Source organism: Hoplias malabaricus, chromosome 2, assembly GCF_029633855.1.
Source record: "Hoplias malabaricus isolate fHopMal1 chromosome 2, fHopMal1.hap1, whole genome shotgun sequence".
In the NCBI taxonomy this organism is placed as follows: domain Eukaryota; kingdom Metazoa; phylum Chordata; class Actinopteri; order Characiformes; family Erythrinidae; genus Hoplias; species Hoplias malabaricus.
In genome coordinates, this window is record NC_089801.1 from 33,892,431 (window position 1) to 33,916,399 (window position 23,969).

General features: G+C 36.5%; 1 protein-coding gene across 1 annotated transcript; it reads right to left on the reverse strand.

Moving 5' to 3' along the window:
• Positions 1 to 2,656: 2,656 nt before the first annotated feature.
• Positions 2,657 to 17,202, reverse strand: LOC136676307 (nuclear GTPase SLIP-GC-like). Its single transcript, XM_066653206.1, has 14 exons — positions 17,112 to 17,202; positions 16,038 to 16,131; positions 15,264 to 15,486; positions 14,639 to 14,854; positions 14,304 to 14,498; positions 11,715 to 11,893; positions 10,152 to 10,194; positions 9,958 to 10,062; positions 9,560 to 9,656; positions 9,329 to 9,462; positions 7,093 to 7,266; positions 6,857 to 7,011; positions 3,060 to 3,192; positions 2,657 to 2,689 (listed from the first exon to the last, which is right to left on the reverse strand). The coding sequence occupies exons 1-14, from the start codon at positions 17,158 to 17,160 to the stop codon at positions 2,657 to 2,659; spliced, it is 1,830 nt and encodes a 609-aa protein (XP_066509303.1). The 5' UTR covers positions 17,161 to 17,202.
• Positions 17,203 to 23,969: the final 6,767 nt, after the last annotated feature.

Here is a 23,969-nt window from a genome sequence, read left to right on the forward strand (position 1 = left end):
ATACCTGTTTATTTTAATAAAACCAAACTTGAAAAGAAAATACAATCACACAATAAATAATTAACAAAATAAAATATTTACAATAAAAATGAGGATTGAGAATATGTTTTACAAAATACAATATAAAGCCAATACAATGCCTGTAGTTGCAAAAATGTTTCATCTCCATTTAACCTATTGATATCCCACATTTATCCACAAGCTCACATTAACTGAAGCTATCAATAAATAAACACCAATAAACAAAAAACAAGGACTACAAAGTAACAAAAATTATTTAAAAACTAACACTACAATATACATTAATATTGTAGATAATCAAAACAAGAATTAAAAATGTGTTATAGAATGTACAATATAATGCCATTACAATGCATGCATTTGCAAAAATGTTCCATCTAAAAAAAAAGAAAAACAAAATTTATCTTAAGCAAAATATTAAGAATTAGAACTAAAGTGATGCAACATGATGTTTAATGCTGAAACAATGGAAACAAATTCAATTGCAATTCATTTGCTGAGCCACCTCCAGGGTGTGTTCCTGCCTTGCGCCCAGTGATTCCAGGTAGGCTCTGGATCCACCTTGACCCTGAACTGAAGTTTTTACAGACAATGAATGAATGAATGAATGAATTCCTTTGGTGAACTAAGTACAGATGAGATCTGCCATCCGCTTCAGTTCTTGCATCTCCTTGGTGACATCTACAACACAAAACTAAAATTCTTGGTACATACACAATATAATAAAAAATTGATGGATACCTGCTTATTACTCTTTTCTATAATAAATTCTAATAATAATAATAATAATAATAATAATAATAATGATAATGATAATGATAATGATAGACAGTGTGTCCCACTTTGCTGCAGCAACAAAATTGAGTTTTTGGGGAAGGCTTTATGCAGTATATTGGAATATTTCTGTTGGAATTTATATCCATTCAACAATGACGGCATTAGTGTGGTCAGATACTGATGCTGGATGATTAGATCTGTATCAAAACACCTCTTCAACTCATGCCAAAAATATGGATATAGTTTCACAGACCTCTGCAGGTTTCACTGCTCTACAGCCGAATGTTGGGTATATTTATACTTCTGTAGCCAATGTTTGACAATGGGAATCATGACCGTACACTTATGTGCACCTGCTCCAGACCATGCTACTTTATCGGCAGTGCTTTCCAGTAGAGATTATTCAAGCTGTGGTTGTGATTGTATACTTGTGTCCACAACTGGGGCAGCTTAAAAAGCTAATTTCACTCATCTCGTTGTTATCATGCCACAAAATGAATTTGCAATTGGTTGTAAGAATCACTTACCCATGTAGGGTGTGGTGTTTTCATCAAGAAGTGAATACTCCATGGACTCCTTTAGATTTATATTTATTGCCTCCACAATGGAATGCTTTTAAAGGAAACATGTTAAAATTATGAAACCATACATTTGCTTGAAAATTATAAAGTATTTGGACATATTTGCCATAATTAAAAATGTATTTACTTAATTATGTCATAAAACATAATGTCAGTTTAAGTGGCTTATACAGATCAATCAATATTTTATTTGTTTTTGTTTTTTTGCCACGTACCGTGCCAGCCTACAAGAGGCATTTCTCTGACTAACTGATTCCTTGTGTTGAAACACGCATGTGTGAGTAGGAACTATTAGTTCAGCCATATTTCACATTCCAGTTCGTGAACTAAATCTTGAACCGCTTGGCACATTTCCACCTGCATAAACACATAAACTGGTTCGCCAACCAGAAAAATGTGTTCCTAGCTGGAATCAAATATTCTTCAGCACGAACTGTGGTTGAATAATAGGAATTAAGACAGGAACACGCTTGATTTTTGTGTGTTTCTGGGACTCACACCATGCTCGTTGGCCAGAGCCTCTGCTTGGCATTGGTTCGTTCACAAACTCAGCAGGACAGCTTGGAACTCTGCAACATTTACACACATATTGTATCTCACAGAGAGAGGAGGACTGCTGAAATTGTATTATTTTGCGAGAGAGTGTGTCTTTGTAGTGGGGAGACATTTTGTGGTGTGTGTTTATAAAACTCCATACAGCTGCACACAACCACATTTAATTCTAATTCTAATTTTAATCCTAACTCTAACAGGTTACGTCAAATAAATAAATAACTGTAATTCTTAAAATTAAAAAAAATTTTCTTGGTCTTCTATGTTCTTTGGAGGGAAATCATCTGATGCCAGGGTTATATATTATGAACACAATGTTGTGCTCCTTTTTTCATTTCAGCACAACACAATTACATAATGCAAACCACATGTAAACAAAGACATTGGTATGAAGCATCAAAGCTTTTCCAGACCTTCCAAAGACAAGTGTATGTTTTTGGGGCTTTCCTGTTTTGGAAATGCCAGAAACACCTCTGTAAAAATGGCCATATGGGTAATGGCGGTCTGGCAAATCTAGGCATGCCTACTTTTCTTCTCTCTCTTTTTTTTTTTTTTTTTTTTTACAATTCATCATCTGCTAATTTGACAGTGTTTTATATTTTTTTTAGACATAAAAATACAAACCATTGTTTTTTCCATCAATTCAAGCATATCTCTCTTTGCTCTCTGGAACATTTCACTTTTTAATGAGTCTATGTAGCTCAACAAAAACTCCTGCTTGTTCTTCATAGATCCAGGTCCATGGATACCAGCAGCACCTAAAATAATACAATACTGTTACGTTTTCAATTCAGGTTAAGGGCCCTTTATTTTAAGTTTTTTTTATAAGTGACTTACTCGTATAGCCTTGCTGCATTGTAGTTTGAATGGATTCAGGAAGAGATATATAAAATATCTTTTTTTGTTGAACAATATATAGTTTAAACCATGTCTTCAGCTTCATTTCCTGTTTTAAACAAAAAATGCACCTGGAATACATTCCCTCTAAAAGAACTTTTCATTTATTTTAACATAAATTGCATGTAAATTAACAAAATATGTCAAAATATTTTCATAGCAACAGAGAAATACATTATTAATCAACATTAATTTTCATAGATATTATAGATAGATTAATAGCTTATTCACCTCCATTTTAAGGAATTCCAGCATGTGATTCAGCACTGGAGAATTTTCATATTTGGTTTTCACATCCTCTGTGATGATAGTGAACTTATCAAAATGTGCCTGCAGTGATTTCTCAGAGATAGGTTCCTGCACTCTGAAACAAAACAGGCAGCAACTCTGTATGACACATTAGAGAAATTCAGACTTACCTGAAAGTACAAATATTTAAAACTACTAAAACCAAGTGAGCCTAGTTTGGTTGGATCACTATTGGCTGTTTAATGAAATATCAGTGACTTGTATGACAAATGCAATTAAGTTGTACTTTTTAGAGTATACAGCCCTCTGAAATGAAATCAGAGAAAAAAAACAGCATGTTTTGTTCAAGCAATACATTACAGTTCTCATACAGCTAATGAGCACAGATTAAACTTACACCAGGAGACAAGCAGTAAACACAAGATTTTTAATAAATAAAAGCTACCAAGTTTTGGCTGTATTTTCAAAATCTGAAAGTTTTGTTTGTTGGGTTTTATTATAATTATATTATTCTTATAAAATTATAATTTTGACATGCATAATTGCAATAATACGTTAAGCAAAGACATGGCACAACTGTTAAATATACCACAGTTAGTTTCTACCCACAATGTGATTGGCTGTGAGATGTTCCAGAAGTTCCAGTAATGCACAATAATGGCACTTTGATGGAAGATGGAAGATACTACTCGGCAATATACACATAACCTACCAATGACCAGCATTTACAAAAGGAGGGGTGTGGGTTCCATTAAACAGTTCCATTAACAGAAATTTGTTCCGGAACCCAAAAAACGTGTTCCTAGCTGGAACCAATAAATAGAAGATTCACACGATCCATGATGATGTCAAACTAAAAGAAAGTACAGTGGACTGTTCTCTTCTTTCTGATTTGAAAACAGCAGAAAATCTGAAATAAAAGAGGAAAATGTTGTCTGGGTTTTCTGGGACTGTAGTCAGCAAGTGGAGGCAGGTTTTTTTTTTTTTTACCTTTCTCTGCTGCTCTCATTCACAGCTCATCCTGTTGCCACACTCCAAAATACTCACTTTGAACTTTTATAGACTGCCATGAATTGCCCTGTCTAGTATTTCCCTCCTGTATGTGTCTCATTATTTCCTTTGTTTTTCATGTGCTTACAGGCACATGGCTCTTTGTTTTGTTTTGTTCTAGCTCTCCTCTCTTGTCTCCTCCTTAGCCCCTCCTTGGTCTTTAGCTCAGCCCTCTCATTAGTGTCTCCTCATGTGATTCTTGTTCCCAGGTGTTTTGTATTGCCCTCTATGTTATAAGCCCTGTCTTTAGCATCAGTGTTTGTCGACCATTGACATTCCTGGTGTCTCTGCTCACGAGTGGCTCTGCTCATGTATCCTTTTGTTTAGCTTTAGTCCTCTGTTTAGGTCTCTGTTAATTATCTCAGTCTAGGTTTCTGTTTAAATATCTGTCTAGCCCTCTTAGTTTGGGATTTAACTGTTTACATTTAGCTTTAGATATCTGTTTATTTAGCTTTCTAGGTTTGTTTGTTTTGTCGTGTTCTGAATTAAGTTTAGGTTGTCTTAGTGATTGTTCAGATCTGTGTTTTGTTCAGATATTTCTTGTTCTGTTGATCAGTTGTTTATAGTTAGGTTTTTCTTTGATTGTTTTCCTTCGTGCACCACAGAATGGAATGTGTTTAAAGTGGCTGCTACTTACAACAACTCCACAGATATTCAGGAGTACACAGAAACTGTCTCTGCTTACATCACCAAGTGCGTTGATGATGTAACTGTCCCCAAGACCATCACCATGACACCATCACCATCAATCAGAAGCCATGGCTGACAGGTGAGGTCCAAAAGCTGCTGAAGGTTAGAAATGCTGTCTTGCTGAGCCATGCAAAGCTGGAGACCAGGCAGGACTGAAGACAGCTAGGGCCAACCTGTCCCGTGGCATCAGGAAGGCAAAAAGGCAGCACTCCAAGACACTCACAGGCAGAGACACTCGGAGCCTGTGGCAGGGAATTCAGTCCATTATGGATTACAAACCCCCGCTACAGACCTGTGACAGCACCTCCTCTCTGCTGAACGACCTGAATGGGTCCTTCGCTCGGCACTAAACCACACCCAGGCACATAAATCCACCCCCCCTCCTGGAGACCAGGTGCTCACACTGTCCTCAGACAAGGTAAGGAGTGTATTCAGCAGGATCAATGCTCGAAAAGCTCCTGGACCTGACAACATACCTGGTCGTGTGCTGAAGGACTGCGCTGGCAAACTTGCAGAAGTGTATTCAACATCTCACTGAGTCAGGCTGTGGTCCCTGTATGCTTCAAAGCCACCACTATAATCGCTGTCCCAAAGAAGCCATCACCCTCCTGTTTCAACGACTACCACCCGGTTGCACTTACCTCCATCCTCATGAAGTGCTTCAAGCGGCTAGTCATGCAACACATCAGGTCTTCCCTCCCCCCCTCCTTGGACCCCTACCAATTTTGATCAAATCGTTTGACTGATGATGCTGTCTCCACTGCTCACCATTCAGCCCTTACTCATCTGGACAAGAAAGACACCTATGTCAGAATGCTTTTTATTGATTTCAGTTCTGCATTCAACATAATCATCTCCCAACAGCTCATTCAGAAACTGGACAGATTGGGACTGAACACATCACTGTGCAACTGGCTGCTTGACTTCCTGACTGGATGACCCCAGGCAGTACGGGTTGGCAGTAACTTGTCCAGCACCATCGCGCTGAACACAGGGGCTCCCCAAGGATGTGTGCTAAGCCCCCTTCTGTTCACTCTGCTAACCCACAACTTCTCTCCATCACACACCTCCAACCTCTTCAAGTTTGCGGATGACACGACTGTGGTAGGCCTCATCAGCAACAACGATGAGTCACACTACAGGAGTGAGGTGAGCAGGCTGGCTTCTTGGTGCAAACACAACAATCTCTCTCTGAACACTGAGAAGACCAAAGAGATAGTTGTGGACTTCAGGAGAACCCACACACAACATGCCCCTCTATCCATCAACGGGGCTGCTGTGGAGAGGGTGAGCAGCACCAAGTTCCTGGGTGTGCACATCACAGAGGACCTCTCCTGGACCATCAACACAGCATCACTGGCCAAGAAGGCCCACCAACAGCTCTACTTTCTCTGCAAGCTAAGAAGAGCAAGAGCTCCCATCCCCATCATGATCACCATCTACAGTGGGGCCATGGAGAGTATCCTGACTAGCTGTTTCACTGCGTGGTACGGGGCCTGCACAGCATCCTGCTGCAGAACCCTCCAGCGTATTGTGAGAACTGCTGAGAAGATCATTGGTACCTCTTTCCCCTGCCTTCAGGACTTATAAAGCTCCCGTCTTCTACGAAAAGCCCTCTGCTCGGCAGGTGATCCCATCCACCCGCTACACAGCTTCTTCAGCCTGCTGCCATCAGGGCGGAGACTGCGTAGTCTCAGGGTTAGGACCAGCAGACTGAGGGATAGCTCCACCCATCAGGCTGTGAGAATGCTGAACTCTCTCTCTGCCCCCCACACACACTACTCAGCAACCTCATCAATTACCACCAATACCCAACTGTGATTTTGAAAATCAGGCAGGCACTCAATCACTTTAACCAGCCTCCTGGCTTCATATCCCTGTATTTGCACTACTGCTGACACCGAGTCTGTTTATATTGGTACTGTCACTTAAGCTTCTCATCAGACCTAACTGACTTTTTCAATAGGTATGCACTTGTTCACTTAAAATCTAACAAACAGCAGTAGAACTATAGAAATTTTTATTTGCGTTGTACTTACGGGAAGAATTCACTGAATGTTTTATCAATGTGTTCCAGCATGTGTTTGGCCAAGTGTTTATTCAGATCCATTTCTCCGTTCTTGGACCTGAAATATCCATTATTCTTGCACAGTGCTGTCAGTGTTTTGTGAAATCCTCCACCTGGCTTATTCCTCTGAGAAATGTAAAGTATTTTAATAAAATATATCTAATAAACCTTTTTAATCATTGAGTGAATTTACAGAAAAAAGCTTACCGGTGTTATAAGTTCCTTTGCATTTTCAGTACAGTTATTTTCAGATTCTCTTGCTCCTTTTGAGAGACATTCTTCTAGGGAGCTGCAAATTTGGCAACAGTATTCCTGCAAGTGTCCAACTGCATTCTCAAGATTTTTATCCAAGTCATTACATAGTCTGGACTTCACTGCTCTCTGAAATGTAACAGGTATTACAACAGTTTTAGGATATGTTATTTACTTTTACTGCTTTTCATTTAGGGCCTTTTGTTACAAATACGTGCTAATGGGAAAAATGCTTTAAAAACACATGATTTGCCCCAGCACCTCCCTCTGGCTCTGCAGTGCCGTCCTTCTCCAAATATTACCAAATATCTTGGCAGACACTTCCAGCAAACCCAGCACCATAGCTGTAATCAAGATAGAGCTAGATAGAAAATAAACTGAAATTTACATTCAGAACTTTACAGAATTTACATAATCTTGCCTATATCAATTAGATAGATTTTTCTTTTAAACTTGTTCATCCATTTTTTGGTTAATATGCCTCCCCACTGTGTGTTCATGTACTTTACCCTTAAAACCATAGTACCACACATGTTATGTGATTATGCCCCATCCAGTCTGCCAAATGGAAGCAACATGGAGGAGAACCTAAGCAGCCACAAAGAAAAATGCTTTGGATGTCATTTGGATGTGTTTTTTTTTGACTTACAATAACCATATAGAAGTTAAATGTAAACACTGACAAAAAAACTGTGTCATTGCCCAAAGTAAATCCCACCAGTCTGTTTCAAGCACAATCACACACAAATATGAACAGTGCATGGCTCAAAAAAGAGACTGACTAGCTCCCAAAAACATTAGAAAAAAAAAAACAGCTTTAATACTTGAGATTATTTACAGTACAAGTCTCATCAGTGAAATAAGAGGCAAAAAACAGAATAATCGTTCATTATCATAATAGAGATAAAAATATTCAATTAATTATGATATTTATTTGTTGTCTGTGTCTGAAATTATCCACTTGTTCACTCGTTCACTGATTACTATATAGACTGTACTATGTAGAACACTATATAGGGAAGCAGTGAGCGACACAAAAGAGGGAATTCAGACAACACTTACTTTTTCCGGAAACAAATAATCTTGACTTTTTGTCACGAGACACGAGAGAAATGTTTTTATTAATGAATTCTGTAATATTTAATTTTGTATCTACTGTCTTTGTTTTTTTTTTTACATGTAATAAAAATGTAACAAATTAAAACAATTTAAGTGTCTTTAAGCTCCATTTAAGCTCCATTTATTCAATAATCTTCACACACACACATTTGTATTCAGCATTAATGAAAATGTCCACCATAATTGCAGTCTTGTTGGTTTTAGTAAAGATTTTAGCCCTAAGACAGAGACGTAGACATGCTCTGACAAGGACTAGGGATTTGAGACGAGCTGTGTTGAATAAAAACCGCTATGTGTTGTGGGATATTAGTCCGTAAGCAGTGTACATCTGTTGTTCACTGGATTTATGGTGCATTGTGGGTAATAATCTAGTGTATTATATAGTAAATCAAATCGCTCACAGAGAATTCGGACAACACTACAAAATGGTCTACACACTAAATAGTACACTAACCAGTGAATAGGGAGCGATTTCAGATACAGGTGTTGTCATATTGCCCTCACACTAGTCAAAAAATCTGGAATATTAGGGTCAATTATGTACAGGCACAGTATGAACTGCTTAGTGTGAATACAACCTTGTGTTAGGGTGATAGTGCACATCTTTCACACATCTTTCAAAAAAATGTCATATGTCAAAATGTCATAGAGACCATTTATAACTTGCATTAACATGTATTTTCTATCCAGATTGTATGATTGCAACTGGATGTACTTTGATCGGATTTCACTTACACTTTTCACTAAAATGTGTCCTAGTATGAGCAGATAATATCTAATCGTACTTTTCCTTGTTAGAAGTACACAGATACACAACTAAAACACAGATTTGTGTTTTACTTCCTGAAACCAACATGGTTTCTCATGCATCAAAATTCAGGTGTAAATACACCCAAGATGCAGTTCACTCAAGCTTAGATTACAATGGATTACAAATTTAATAGAAATGTGTAAATAGAAAGCATATTCCTAATTTGGGTCAAGGAAAATCCGGATATCCTCTGATCATAAACAACGTGGGTGTATTCAAGGTGTAAATAGGCTCATAATATCATTTAGTGAATTGCCATACCATCTCAGCATTGATCTCGTTGAAACCTTGAATTAGGGAGAGGATCCCCAGTGCTTCAGAGATGTAGTCACTTGCCACGTCATTTGTATGACTATTATTGTATATCTTCAATAGGTCCTTGAGCTCGGTTAACTCTGCATGTGTGTAGATCAGAGAACTTTTTATTTATTTATTTTTAAAATTATTACAGTTTTTGTCTGTGTCATTTTGTTTGAGTTGTTTATATTTTACCTGTTTCCTCTGGTTTCAGTATTGGGTTTTCTTTGGTGAATTCTTCAGAACTCACAGTGTACACAGAAAAGAAGCCTTCATCACATTTAAAGTATCTCTAGTGGAGGAATATAAATAGGAAGCAAAGCTCAAAAACACATAACATATTGTTTTCTTCTTCTAGTGATTTCTGATACTGTAAATGGTTTTCAGATAGTCTCATTTTGTTAAGTTGTCTAAAGGTCAATTGCCTTTGTTCATTAATGTTATGCATATACATATTATCTTTAAAGCAACAAAATAAAAAAAGTCTTAAGATTACTACTACTTAGTCATGAGTGCTTTTTATACTTAGACTACTATCATTGTGGAAATCAGACCTCAGAAAAAGCTGTGTAAAAGAAGAGAATGAAAAATACCTTAATTTTGTCTTGTTGACAAAAGATCTTCTTCACCCTTTCTTTAGCTTTCTCATTTCTGTGCAGTATACATGCAGTCTTTCTCTTGTTGACTTGTTGAGAATCCTGGGAAGTATGCAAATACATTTTACCAACTAAAATGTCACAGAGAGAAATGTTTTAAATGACTGTATATAGCAGTATATTACTGTTACCTCTGGTGCAATCTGAAAGTCTTCATCCTTGAGCTTTGAGGATCTAAATGACAGATATTTATCAGATTTTATACATTAAAGTCCAATTCAGTATAGTTAATTTTTAATACACAAATGTAGATTAATTTGTTAATTCTGTAAATTAATCCCAGTGTTAATATCTGAAGATATTTTGTTAAATTCTTTTTTCCCCTCTTGCTCGTGGTACTTCCACATTTATACCCATTCCCTCATTGCCAGGGTGTGTAGGCTTCCTTGTCATTGGGAATTTGTCTTGATTTTGGGAGTCAGGTTATCATTTTGTATCTTTGTTTCTTTGCTTTTTGTGGGCTAAGACCACACATTCCAGCGCTCCGGTTTCCTCCCACAATCCAAAAACACAAGTTGGAAGTTGGATTGGCGACTCAATAGCTAATAGAAGGTGTCAATAGCTGTGAGTGTGTGTCGCCCTCTGACAGACTGGCACCTTCTCCAGGACCCACCATGACCCTGAACTGGATAAGCGGTTAAAGACAATGAATGAATGAATAAATAAATGAATGTTTCCTTTTTAAAGCACGTAGGTTTCATATAATGACAGTAAAGTTTTCTGATTTTCTGATTTCTGAACTGCGCTGTAATATGTGTGGATTCTTACTGAGAATGACACTATAAGTATAGGGAACATAAAGTCTAAAACACATCACATTACACTGTAAATGGAAAAATGTACTATAAATATGAGGAAACACTAAATCCCGGGCTGTTTTATGTTATATTTAAGTGTTACCGTTGGTTTGAAGCGAAAACAGCAGTTCTCCAGAATTGTTTGTTGATTAAAGAACATTATCTGTCTTCTACTGAAAATGTATGGCACATCATGAGGAGGAGTCTATGACAATGGGGACCACAGATATTTAGCATCAGAAGCTGAAAATTCCACTTGTACACTGCAACAACTGTTATCTTCAGTTCCCAAATGATTAACAAGATTATTAATTCATTGTATGTAACCACTTATCCAGTTCAGGGTCCAGAACCTTCCTGGAATCACTGCGTGCAAGGCAGGAACACACGCTGGAGGGTTTGCCAGTCCTTCCAGGGCAACCCAGTATCCTGGAGCTGTGTGGCATCTACGCTACCTGCAGTGCCACTGTGCCACCCTAAAAATATTCTTTAAAATGAAAGGTAATATAACACTGTGGAAAAAACACTTCTGGCCCAACTTTGACTGTACTGCAGGCATCAAATTCTAAATTAGAATTAATATTAAAAATTGGACTTTGGAATTCTTTTCTTTGAACTCTGGCATTTAACTTAAGGTTCAAGAGAATCCACAGATTAGATTTTAGTTGTTTTACAAATATATTTTTGAATTTGTTGCTAATTAATAAATTTTTTTTTAAACTCATGGTGTAAATTAACTAAACAGAACAAAAGGCTTTAGACGAAAATGACATTGAACTCAGTATTTTTGTCTCTCTTAATTACTGAGGTGGAAGTTCACTTAATTTACATTTGGTATGTTAGGTCTGAAATAAAATTACTGAATTGCAATTCTGTAATAATAGCGATAGGCCTCACCTCATGTAGTTCTGTGGGTTGATATCATCAGTTTTGGTACAGATAAAAGAGATGCTCCTGCACTCTCCGCCTGGTGCCATGTCTGTTATGCTGCTACAAACAAGTTCCCAGGCTTCCTTGTCAGAAGCAGCTCGGTTTATTTCACTTACAATCCACACTGTAGAACAGTCCCTCAGTTTCTATAAAACATAGAAACATGTCTGTACGGTTTAATCACAGTCACTGGATATAATTCTTGATTCTTCTGTTCAGTGCAGTTTAAAATAGTTAAAATTGTGGTTTTTAATTTGTGGCAACCCTACATAGAGTATAATTCCTTTCTGCATCATCGCAAGTGGGGAAGTCTCTGCTTGGCCTACATGACCCTGATCTCAAAACCATCTAACACTTTTAGAATTAATTAGACCAAACTAGGCTGTAATGCTCCAAATCAGAGGATTTCAAACTTTTTTGAAAACCCATTGGTCTCCCCTCAACTAAAAGAGACTTGCGGCATATATGCAAATATCAGTTCTAGTCATTCCAGTTGTCCAGGTGTTTGATTGTCTTAACATAAAATGATAGTAAGAACCTCATGAACAGAACACATGCTCCTGCTTTGAGATATTTTCTGTCATCATCCATGTGTCCATAGGCAGCCAAAATCTTATGATGCTAAATTTCTCACATGACACTAATTTTGACAATTTACAAAAAAAAATAAGCATACTTAAAGTAATATGTCAATAAATTTGATTGTGAAGTATGTAAATGTCAAAGTACCAAATAAATACAGTCATTCAAATATTTATTGTTTGCACCCTCACATCTTACACACACCCTGTAATCCTTAACGGGACACACAGCAGAATTCAAATAATGTCATGCATGTGTTGTTACAACTGGCTGGAGTCTCTGCAGTTATGCCCATTGAGTGGCAGAAAAAACTTACTGAGTGTCAGCTCAGCGTTCAATGTGAATGCAGCAAAACCCAAACGTCTAAAATGGAGAAGAGCTGTTTACAACTGACTTTACAAATAGATTCAGCAAGAATTCAGAACTTTTCTTCACAGAATACTAAACACTAATTAAAAATAAACACATGGCATGGTAATGATAAACATTGTGTGTCTTGTCATGTTCAAATAATCCCCTGTCACTTCAGCCACAACTAATTGTAATTAAGATTTGTTGGTCTCCCTGCATTCAGGTATGATTGACCATCGCAGAAAATCCACAGTTCATATACCCTTTATTAGGCTTTGAGGGGTCAACAACTGGCTTCTCCTTGCCCCTCCCAAATATACCATACCCATTGATCATTATTTCCAAATCACATAATTATATTAGGTTCCTAAATATCCTTTAATTGTTACATGATTATCCACAATGTTTCCATTACTTTCAAGCCAAGGATATTAAGCTTTATTAAGCAAGTATACTAGCTTTACAAAATAACAGTTGCAGGATTCTGTCCTCAGTAAGGCCTAGCTTTGAACAGGTCCTTTCTGGCAGCTGCACTGCCCATTACTATGGCAAAGTTGATAATAAAAATTGCAAAACTATCAGTGTCTCAGGTTTTAGACTTGGATCCAGCAGGTGCTTTGATAAGACTGTTTTGATAAGAGTCTTTGCTCACATAAAAAGCATACCTGTGATGTTTACCAAAATTCCTTCTACAATACTGTAGTCTACAGTACAATGGGCTTTTTCAAAATCACTGATGACAATTCTCAGGTCTCAAAGGCCCCACAGTTATCGACCCTAACCCTATCTTAATTCAATTATTAATATAATTATTTATATGTCAATCAGCCTCCTCACTCTGGACACAACTGCAAACATAATGACTGCTGCAAGCGAACATGTTTCTTTGCTGTACACATGCAGTGACATTCAAAACTATCCCTGTCTTCCCTGCAGCTCTTTAAATTCTTAATGGGGCTCATTCCTTTTGTGTGTAACCTTCAAATATATCTGTCTGTACTGAGCAGCAATTTGATGGAATGCTATCAATTTTAACTGCCTTTAAGTTTAACCAGGACATCACTTGTTTAAGACCCAATTTAGCAGTTTCTGTTTAAAAAGATGTTGCTCCAAAAGACTTTTGGTCTTTTTATATAGAATCATTTCCTAACTGAAGAACCCTTAAGAACCATTTTGAGTCTAGTAAGCGATGACAAGTGTTTTGCCACTCATTTCGACTGAGTGGATGTGTTACAGCAGGAACGTTATGCCAGTGCATACCCTCTATAACACTGCTTCAAATAATTGCTTTTCTAAGAAGAGTAACAAGGTATCATCATTTTATTCAGTCAAATTTTCTGAATGCATCACTAACAAGATGTTAGTTCTGGCAGGGTAAACACTTTACCCTTTTCAGGGTACCCTGAACTCCTCATTGAGAATGACCTGACATGTGAATAGATCCCACAACCCTGTGAGCCTGGAAGTGTGTGGCAGTGACACTACCTGATTGTCTATATGATATGTAACATATGAGTTAGGATTCAAAGTAACAAGGCACCAACGAGTCTATGGACACAGTAAAGATTTTACATAAATAACTATTATTTGGCATTATTTGTATTAATGAAAAGCAATATTTACCATTTTCCACATCTGATCTCTGATCTTGTTGCAGTCTCCAGTTCCAGGGAGATCCACTAGCACAACGTGTTCCAGAAAATCTTTACAATTGGGAACCTTGATTGTAACACTCTTCACTATCGGCCAATAACATCCTCCAGGACTTTGGTCATTATGCTCAATGAAACACCCAATCTCATTTGCGAGATCTGAGGCCTGATTTACACACATAATACACAGATATAAACATATAATACTTATAAATATACGTAACATGATTTCTTTTAGTGCTTTTAGCTACACCTTGACTGAAAAAACAACACATTCTCATTCTCAACAAGCTCACTTTGACTTACTTTATCACATGTTATCTTTTTTATTTCAGATCTGAGAAACTCAGGAATTTCAGAGAAGTTGGTATCTTTCATGAGCTCTTCTATGGGCTTAAAAACACCGTCCTCTCCATAGAGTGCTGTTATCTTGTCATTTGCTGGATCAAACATTGCATCATCCTTCTCGTCAGTATCCCCCGATAAAACATTGTTAAGGGTCTTAAGCTCATCATCCCAATCCTAAAAATAAATAAGTCAAAATAATAATAATAATAATAATAATAATAATAATAACTAATAAAACTAATGTTTATCTTTCACTATAATTACAAGCTCTTAGCCACTCATTCAAATTAATACAGAAATAATGAGTCTACTGTGGAACAAAATTCTAATATCTTAAATATAAAACGGATGTTAAAAAGATAATTTTTTTATACACAGTTGCTCTGATTCATCAAAACTGTATACAGTCAATTTTTACAATTAAATGAGCATAAGCTAATTTGTTAACTGCTCTAAAATCACAATTTGTTCATACTTAGAACTTTAGTTATTAAAATATACTGAGCTGCTGAGTAAATATGGGGAGGAGGAGCGGAGAGTTGTTTATGTGAACAGAAAGAGAAAACTTGTTTTGGCTGTTTACCTTTTTAGAGATGAATTCAATCTCGGCTATGTAGCTGGAGTCTGTTACATTGGCTTCGACCTGTATGATGACTGATGTGCAGGCGCAAATTGTTCCTGATGGTAACAAGTCTTTTTGTCCCAGAATGGCATTTAGCATTGAGCTCTTGCCCGCTCCTGTTCTCCCAAACACACCCACGGTAGTTTTCCTTCTTATACCTGAGCCTAATTTTGAGATTTTCCCCCTGTGCACAAAAATTCTAACAATTAAACATTGTTTTAAGAAGGAGTACCTTTTCACATTCAGAAACATTTTATTTAACTTCTTTCAGTTTCCCTTATTTACAGCCATGTGAAATAAGTGTAAACACTCCTAGTTAATTGAAATGTTTTGTTGATTCTTTTAAGAGAAAAAGTTTGGACACCTTTTGCAGAGAGCCCATTTCTGCACACTGTAAAGCACAATGGCTGTTTATTTGCTCATATTAATGTATTGGGAAACAAAATGGTGTATATTAAATTAACATCTAATTACAAATTATGTATTAAAAATCTACAATTATAATAGAATAAGGTTTACATTCCTTAATTAAATGTACTGAATATGTACCCTTGAGGGTACCACCACAGTAAGTATTTCTGACAGTGCAGGAACAGTTTGTAGATTCATACTGACAAATTTGACGTTAACTGTAGTAATTAAAGTTAAATAAATTTTAAAAATACATAGTCTTCTAGTGTTCATAGTCAACTGTGCTATAAATGTAATATAGTGCTTTTATTGAGATTACTGTACCTGACATATTGGATGAGCTCGTTAGGCGGGTTGCTTTCAAATTTGCTGAGTTTGTATTTAACATCTGCCATAATTCTTCTGGCATTTCTGATCACTACAAAAATAATGATGAAAAAAAGACAAACACTTTATTTGTAAATAAAAGTATGTAAGACTATAAACTTGACATTGTAATTAGGAATAAGAACAATAAAAATATGTTCTTGGAAATTGTGCTTTATCATTTCGTTTACTTCGTCTCAAAGTCATTGTTTATTCATAGGCTCTTCCTATCATCATGCAGAAGCTGAGCGCCCGGGCCAGCCGAGGCCAGCCCACTGCCCCATAGACCCCCAGAGACGCTGAGTGTCCGATGGGTGGGACAAAGCCCAGCATTTATCCAATGACTTGTCTCGTTTCGCTGCACTTCGCTGCTTCGCTATTGAACTCTGTGGAGTTTAAACACTGTTTAAAGCACTGTATTTACCAGAGATAAGAAGCTGATTCTGAACAAAAGTTGAGCGCGTTGTAGTGTATATTTATTCAATGACATGTACACAACAGTATATATTTGATCACTTATTTTTTTTAATTTTTGGGGAAGCTGAGCTTCCCTTACAGTCTTAGAGCAATCGCCTCTGATATATGTATACACTATATATACACTACCTGCTGCGCCACCGTGCCACCATATATATATATATATATATATATATATATATATATATATATATATATATATATATATGGTGGTGCAGCAGGTAGTGTTGCAGTAACACAGCTCCAGGAACCTGGAGGTTGTGGTTTCGATTCCTGCTCCAGGTGACTGTCTGTGAGGAGTTGGTGTGTTCTCCCCGCATGGGTTTCCTCCCACAGTCCAAAAACACACGTTGGTAGGTGGATTGGCGACTTTTGTTCTTTTGTACTTTTGTTCTTTTACTCAAGAGAAGTTCTACAATGAGGACTTGTAATATTTTACCTTGAGTAGCTGTTCGTTTACTCAAGTAAATGGGTTGTGTACTTTGTCCATCACTGGTCTTTTTTGGAAAGGAAAACTGTTCAGTATTTGAAAATTGAAACAAATATAAAATTTACCAGCCCCTGTTCTCTCAGGGTCCTCTTGCCTTCTTAGTTTTTTAGGCATCGCAGGTGAAGTGTTGCCATCTCCAAGTGTCCTTTTATCTCCTGTTTTAAAAATATGAATAATAATGAATAAAATTATTTCAAATGTGCAAAAATTCTGTACAAAAATAAAATTCAGAATCTTTAGGGATAGTAAAAGAAATTACCTCTATTATTCATTTTGGGAGTATCAACCTGGGGGCAGAACAAGACAGGTGATATGTCCATATTTATAATGTATATTTATAATATTTTTAATAAAACGTTATATAACTATTGTTGATATATACACCGATCAGCCACATAATTAAAACCACACAATGGTTAAGTGAATAACACTGATTATCTTTTAAAATGGCAAATGTCAAGGAATGGGATGTACCTTTATATAAACCCTTATATTTAAAAAAAAATTATACACTGTGTAAAATGTAAACCGAAACAATTTATACTCACGTATAAATCATTAAATCCTAAATTTAATTAATAACTGTAAAAAGAAAACTATTTTGATCCGAGCAACATGTTCCAAAAACACTGTGATGGAGGGGATTGACTTGGTTTGGTTTTGTTTTTCTGAAAAGACATATTGACACAGCTGGCCTATCCTTCTCCCTGTTCCGGTCTTATTTTTCTTTTGGTTTCTATTCTTGGGTTTTCTCCTTCTCTTGCCTTTTTTCCTTTGTGTTTTTCTGTCCATGTATCTCATGTGATTTCTATTTACTTTTGCCCATGTGCTAGTCTAATCTTGGCCCAAGCCACACCCACTTCTTCATGTCACTGCTCAAGGTGTTGCTCCTTAGTCTGTGTATAAAAGCCTGGTCCTGTGTTTGTTAATCTGTGGTGTTGCTCTTGTTGTGTTTTCTCAGGTGTTCCTCTGCATTAGTCTTTGTCTTTATTGTTTCCTGTTGCCTGTGCTGTCTCATAATTTTCCCCAGTGTTCCTTTTTTTTGCTGGACTAGGTTGATCTAGAAGAGGCCTTTTTGCTTACTGATTGACTGACTGACTCCTGCCCCCTCTGGCATGTATTCCTGTCTTGCGCCCAATGATTCTGCATAGGCTCCTGACCCACCTCGACCCTGAACTGGATAAGCGGTTACAGATAATGAATGAATGAATGAATGAATGAATGAATGAATGAATGACTCCTAATGTTGAAACATGCATGCGTAAGTAGGAACTGTTAGTTCAGCAGTATTTCACAAAGAGAACTTAAGGTGGCGCTACTACACTGTCTTTTGAAAGTTATGCCATATTTCACATTCCAGTTTATGTGCATGTGCTACCTTAAAGAGGATGGTCCACATGACCAATAATATGTGTGGGGCAGGCAGAGATGATGTAACTTTATAATGTAATTGTATGGTCCAGTGTAGGAGTGTTTGAAATCATATTGCATGGATATTGTACACTTATTGTAATATTTAACATTATAGGTAAGAAGGATATATAAATATTTCAACCCCTCCCAAACCTTTGCTTTTAACTTCTTTTGAGTTCAAGTCTTAATTACACCCCACCCCCCAAATGGTAAGGTTTTAAATGGCAGAGATTTTATTGTGAAAAAAAAAACATCCGATTGCCGTGGGGATCAGCTCATGTTGCTGTCTGCACACTGCTCACATAGGGCTCAATCTAGCCATAGGTCAGCACTTAACTCACTATGTTATGAATAATTAAGATGAAACTTAGGGGCTACGTTCACTTTATGTTTCGTTGTCAGCTACAATGTGTGATATAAGTCCTATTATGTATATGTAAGTATGCCCGGATTTGAGGCCCTCCCATTGGCAAAAGCCTTAAGAAGCATGTAAACATGTTCGTTTTGTTCATGTGACAAAAATTTTATGTGTTAATGCACAACATTTTAATTACGGGTTACCGTGCATGTATCAAGATGTTTTGCGCCCAATGGCCTTCTTGGAAGTCTGCACTTTGATGACATCGTCGAAGGGTGAGAAAAGGGGAGCATGGGTTCAAGCGTTCAAGGGGTCGGAGCTTTAAGAGCAGAATGGGACACTGCCTTTCAGGTTACATCAGTATAGTTAACTCCTAGGACCCTACCTACATAGGATTTGCTATTCTGTTTTGTTTTGTTTTTTTTCAGTGCCTCTTTCAGTTACATTTAAAGAGTGACATTAGTAATTATGTGACATAGACATATTCAATACGTTGTGTTCTTTTCTAAAGACCCTTGGCTACTTAAATATGTAATTTCTTGAGGTTTAAATGCTAACTGATATTTGATATTTTCTTGAAACTGGCCACCCGCACAAGCCAGAGACCTAGCTTTTTAAAATGCTTTATTGGGTCCAGTTAACCACTCACATGAAGATGTTAGTTTGTTCAATTTTACCATTCCCTCTTAAATGTTGCAGTGGCGACACTCAGGTTTCTGGCTAAAGATGTGTCTTTAGGCCCTTTTAATGTAACTTCATAAGCTTTTAAAGTCGAATAGAACATTCAAATAAGAAGCCAGGTTTATTTGTTTATGTTGATGGGAAATTATGAACCTAAAAACATCATAATCTCTTGGCTGTAGTAGTGAAGTATTAGTTGCTGCTGTGAGTAGTTCTACAGTAAACAAAAATATTACTGCAGTGAATTAATACATTGACCTATAAACCTGAAGTATATTGCTGAGGCACACTGGTTAAAATGTTTTTTTTTTAAATCTTGTTTCACTTAACATGATTCACTAAAAGAGTGTTTATTTTGCAGACTAACAATGGCCACGCTTCTATATTAAGGCATTCCACAGATCTCCCCTTAACTCACGTTGTAGATGCTGTATTGGTCCCAGTATGAATGGAGAAAATATGACAAAATCCTAAGCTACTGTGACTTTATTACCATTTTTTCATAATTAATTTACACATGGTTCGTGTGGAAGAGATTCTGAGAGATATTATTAATTTAATTTTCAGGGCAGTAAAACTGCTAATTTTTATGGTAGTAACCAATAGCATTGTGTGATTTTGCTCTATAATATATTGTTGGTAACCCCTGAATACAAAGGTTGTTTTGTGGTGTGTCACATTAGATGGTGTAATGGATTCATCATTAATGTACTGTACACATTACAGTAAACAAGCAAGACTCTGTAAGGATTGGATATATGTGTTATGCTTTATGCTTTAAAATAATATATGCTTTACATTGTTCAACAATGTATTTTAATATAATAGTATTTATGTTTATACAAAATCTCCCAAAAGACATTGTTCAGAACATTAAACACTAGAATTCTTTCATTATTTGGTACGTTAAGGATGTTGTTTCAGCAACAGAGCCATACACCAGTAGGTGGCATTCATTTATCATGAAAAATCCAAATACACAAACTTAACTCAAAGTGTGTTTACATGTAAATATATTTGCGTGTTAACACGAAATTATACTCTACACGTTAACACTGAGAATCCAAAATGTTCTGAGCCTAATGGCCTTCCACATTAGGGCTTAGGGTAAGTACTGGACAGGGGGACTGTCTGCGCTTTTCCATTAGTTCCTCCGCATGCTTACAAGTTCTATCGTAAACGTTTTACCGCCCCAACCCTAATTACCAAATCAATATTGGATGAATGCATGTCTAGTTTGATAAAGTGTTTTTCAGATTGATGGACAATGTGCTATAGATGGTTCTATAAAGCAACTTTTAGAAAAGGGTTCTCTAAGCACAAAAAGTGTTCTTCTATTACTATGACTTCAAGCCTGTAACAATAAAGGAACCGAAAAATTCAAACAAAGCATGAAAAAAGACATAAAGGGTATAATTGGCACTTTAACTGTACCCTTTATATATGTGTGTGTGTGTGTGTGTGTGTGTGTGTAAAAAGATGTTATCAAGTTGGTATATACTACAAATATATATCAGAAGAGGCATCATAGAATACTGTACAGAACTTTAGTGAATCTATTTTCATCACACAGAGGTTCAGGGCCTATTATTAAAAAGATTCACTGAACATATACGGACTTTGAACCCACTTCTGTACAATACAGAAAGGCGGGATGGTCACGTGCAGCCCACTACACCACTGAGGTACACTGCTTAGGTCCTTCGGCCGTCATATTTATAGACATTTCAAACATATTGCTGCCTTTTATTACTATTTTTTTTATTTTATTTTCATTGCAAGTAACGTTATTCTTTTTGCTGCTGATTATATATGATTACAATATGAATAATTTCAGTCACAACTGTCATATTTTAGCATAATTTTACAAAATGTGTGAGTTTTTGCAAGTTTCCCGCTGTGAAAGTCAGACCAAACACGTCTGGAACCATAGTAGTTCAGACTACCAAACCAACATCTTGCAAACTACTGTGGTACTAACAAAGTATGACGTTTTGGGAAACGGTCGGACTTCAGATGTTGGTTAGTTTAATAATGCATCGAACCACGTTAGTTCAAAGCTAGCTCTGTCATTGTACGGGAAACGCATCCCTGACAACGATGAGATTTTTGTCTCACAGACATAGTGTCATTTCTCCTTTTTAATTAATAGAGTGTCTGTGGGTCAAAGGCACAAAATGCTACTTCCATTGACAAAATTCATACATATCTTTATGAAAAAAACATTTATTAATTCTTATGCAATCTTCAGAACCTGGCCACAGTGACAGCAACACAAATGTATAGACTTGTAAACTGTTTGTATATACATAATAAATAGTATACTTACTATATTTTGAAATCTGGTCAAGGGTATCCCGGGGTGTTTGAATCAGTGGAGTCAAGATTTAATCTTAAGATTCAGTGTAGAGGATTTCAGCAAAATGGAGTGTGCGTCTGGGTGTGGTAGCTGTGCTTGTGCGTCTGTGTGTGTGTGTTCGTGCATGTGTGAGAGACTCAACATAAGAGAACTATAATGCATTAAAGTGAATGTAGTAGTTTTGTTCTATTTGTATTTTTCTACAACATTCAACACTGCAGTTTTCATTTACAATGTGTATATAATACATGGAATACACGAATAGAGCAATATAAAGGTTTCAAATATGAACTGGACTTTTATAGACTGCGAATTCCAGGTAAACGTTTACCCAGTCAATTCTAAGAATATGACATTTGCAGAGGGTGTGTCAAACCACAACAGAACTTTGGATTGCAGCAACAGCTCTTTCAATTTTGTTTGTGGAATGTGTGGAGATGGTTTAGAAAATTTCTACCAGTTAATGTGGAGGGTAAAGAAATACATTATAGCAGTGCTGTCCAAAAGAACAAGTAAAAACAGACTGGGTCGGCCTCTAGTTTGTCCTTTTTTCCCATGCAAATTATAAACACACCCCACAAAAGGCCTGTTCAATAGGTTTGAGGATATGCAAATTTGTCCAAACAGAAACATTCCATATTTTGACCCTGTAAAAATATGGTAACATCTTATGATACAGCTCGAAATTTACAGTGCACTTACATGGAACATGCAGAGTATCTACCAGGGTTTTAGGGTGAACTTTCCTGGTACTGTGTTATTTCCAGCATTTTGATATGTATTTTCCCACATTTTACAATTGTAACTTCCCACATTTTACAGTTCATTTTCTTAAGTTACACAAATGCATTTTTATTCAAAAAATAATAAAGCATGTAAAGATTTAAAAAAGAAATATATATTCATTATGTACACAAAAAGGACAACTGCTGCCGTTTCTCAAAACCGTCGTATTTTGTTAGTACCACAGTAGTTTGAACGATGTTGGTTTAATTCACCGTAGTCCAAACTACAATGGTTCCAGATGTGTTTGGTCTGACTCTCACTGTGGGAAACGTGCAAAATCTCACACATTTTGTCAAATTATGCGAAAATATGAGAGTCGTGACTTAAATCATTCATATTGTAATATATATAATCAGCAGCATAAGAATATAACATACTTGTATTAAAAATAATAACTTGATACCATATTTTCATAGATATTAACACACACACACACACACACACACACACACACACAAAAGATCTTTTTTCATGCTTTGTTTGAACTTTTTATCTCTGGATGAGTCCTGTAGTAATTAAACAGCTTTGAGCAAGTGGGAGATCTGTGAGAAAACAACTGCTATATGTTTATGCCCTAATCTCACACGTATGATGGTTCTACACTGGTTCATTAGTAAAGAAAATGATACTATATAGAATTACATTGTGAAAGTGTTCTTCAGATTGATGGAGAGTTTTATATAGATTTTATGTAGATTTTATATAGCACCTTGTAGAAAAAGGCTTCTGAATGGCCATAAATTGTTCCTCAATTGTTGCAAGCTTAAAATAGTAATAATAGATGTACCCTTTTTGGTGCCATATAGAACCCTTTTCTAAAATGTGCTATATAGAACCATCTATACCAGGGGTCACGAATAGGCGGCCGGCGGTCCAAGTCCAGACCCAAACGGTGTCCTATCCTGACTGGGACCTGTAACTGATAAACTATTAAGAGCTGTTTAACTTTTAACAGAGTGTTTGTTTTAAAGAGCATAACTCTTCTAATCATTACGGTTCAGGTGTAGGGCGCCAGGAAAATATCAGACTAATCACATGTTTATCACATGTGAGGCTTCTCAGCTAATCAGGGGTTCGTTCCTCAAAAGCATAGTTGCTAACTACGTTAGCTGCTTACATAGATGGATGCAAGTGTTGCGATGCAAGTGTTTCTCAAGACAGTCATTGGAACTATTGAGGTAACTATGTTGGTAACTTGCATAGTCTGAACCATCGTTAAACGACACAGGTGTTTCTCGTTTTTACCTAAGATTTAATACAGAAATGAGGGCAGTTTTAAACTTTTAAATAAAAACAATATAGGCTATACCTAAATTAAATGTTATT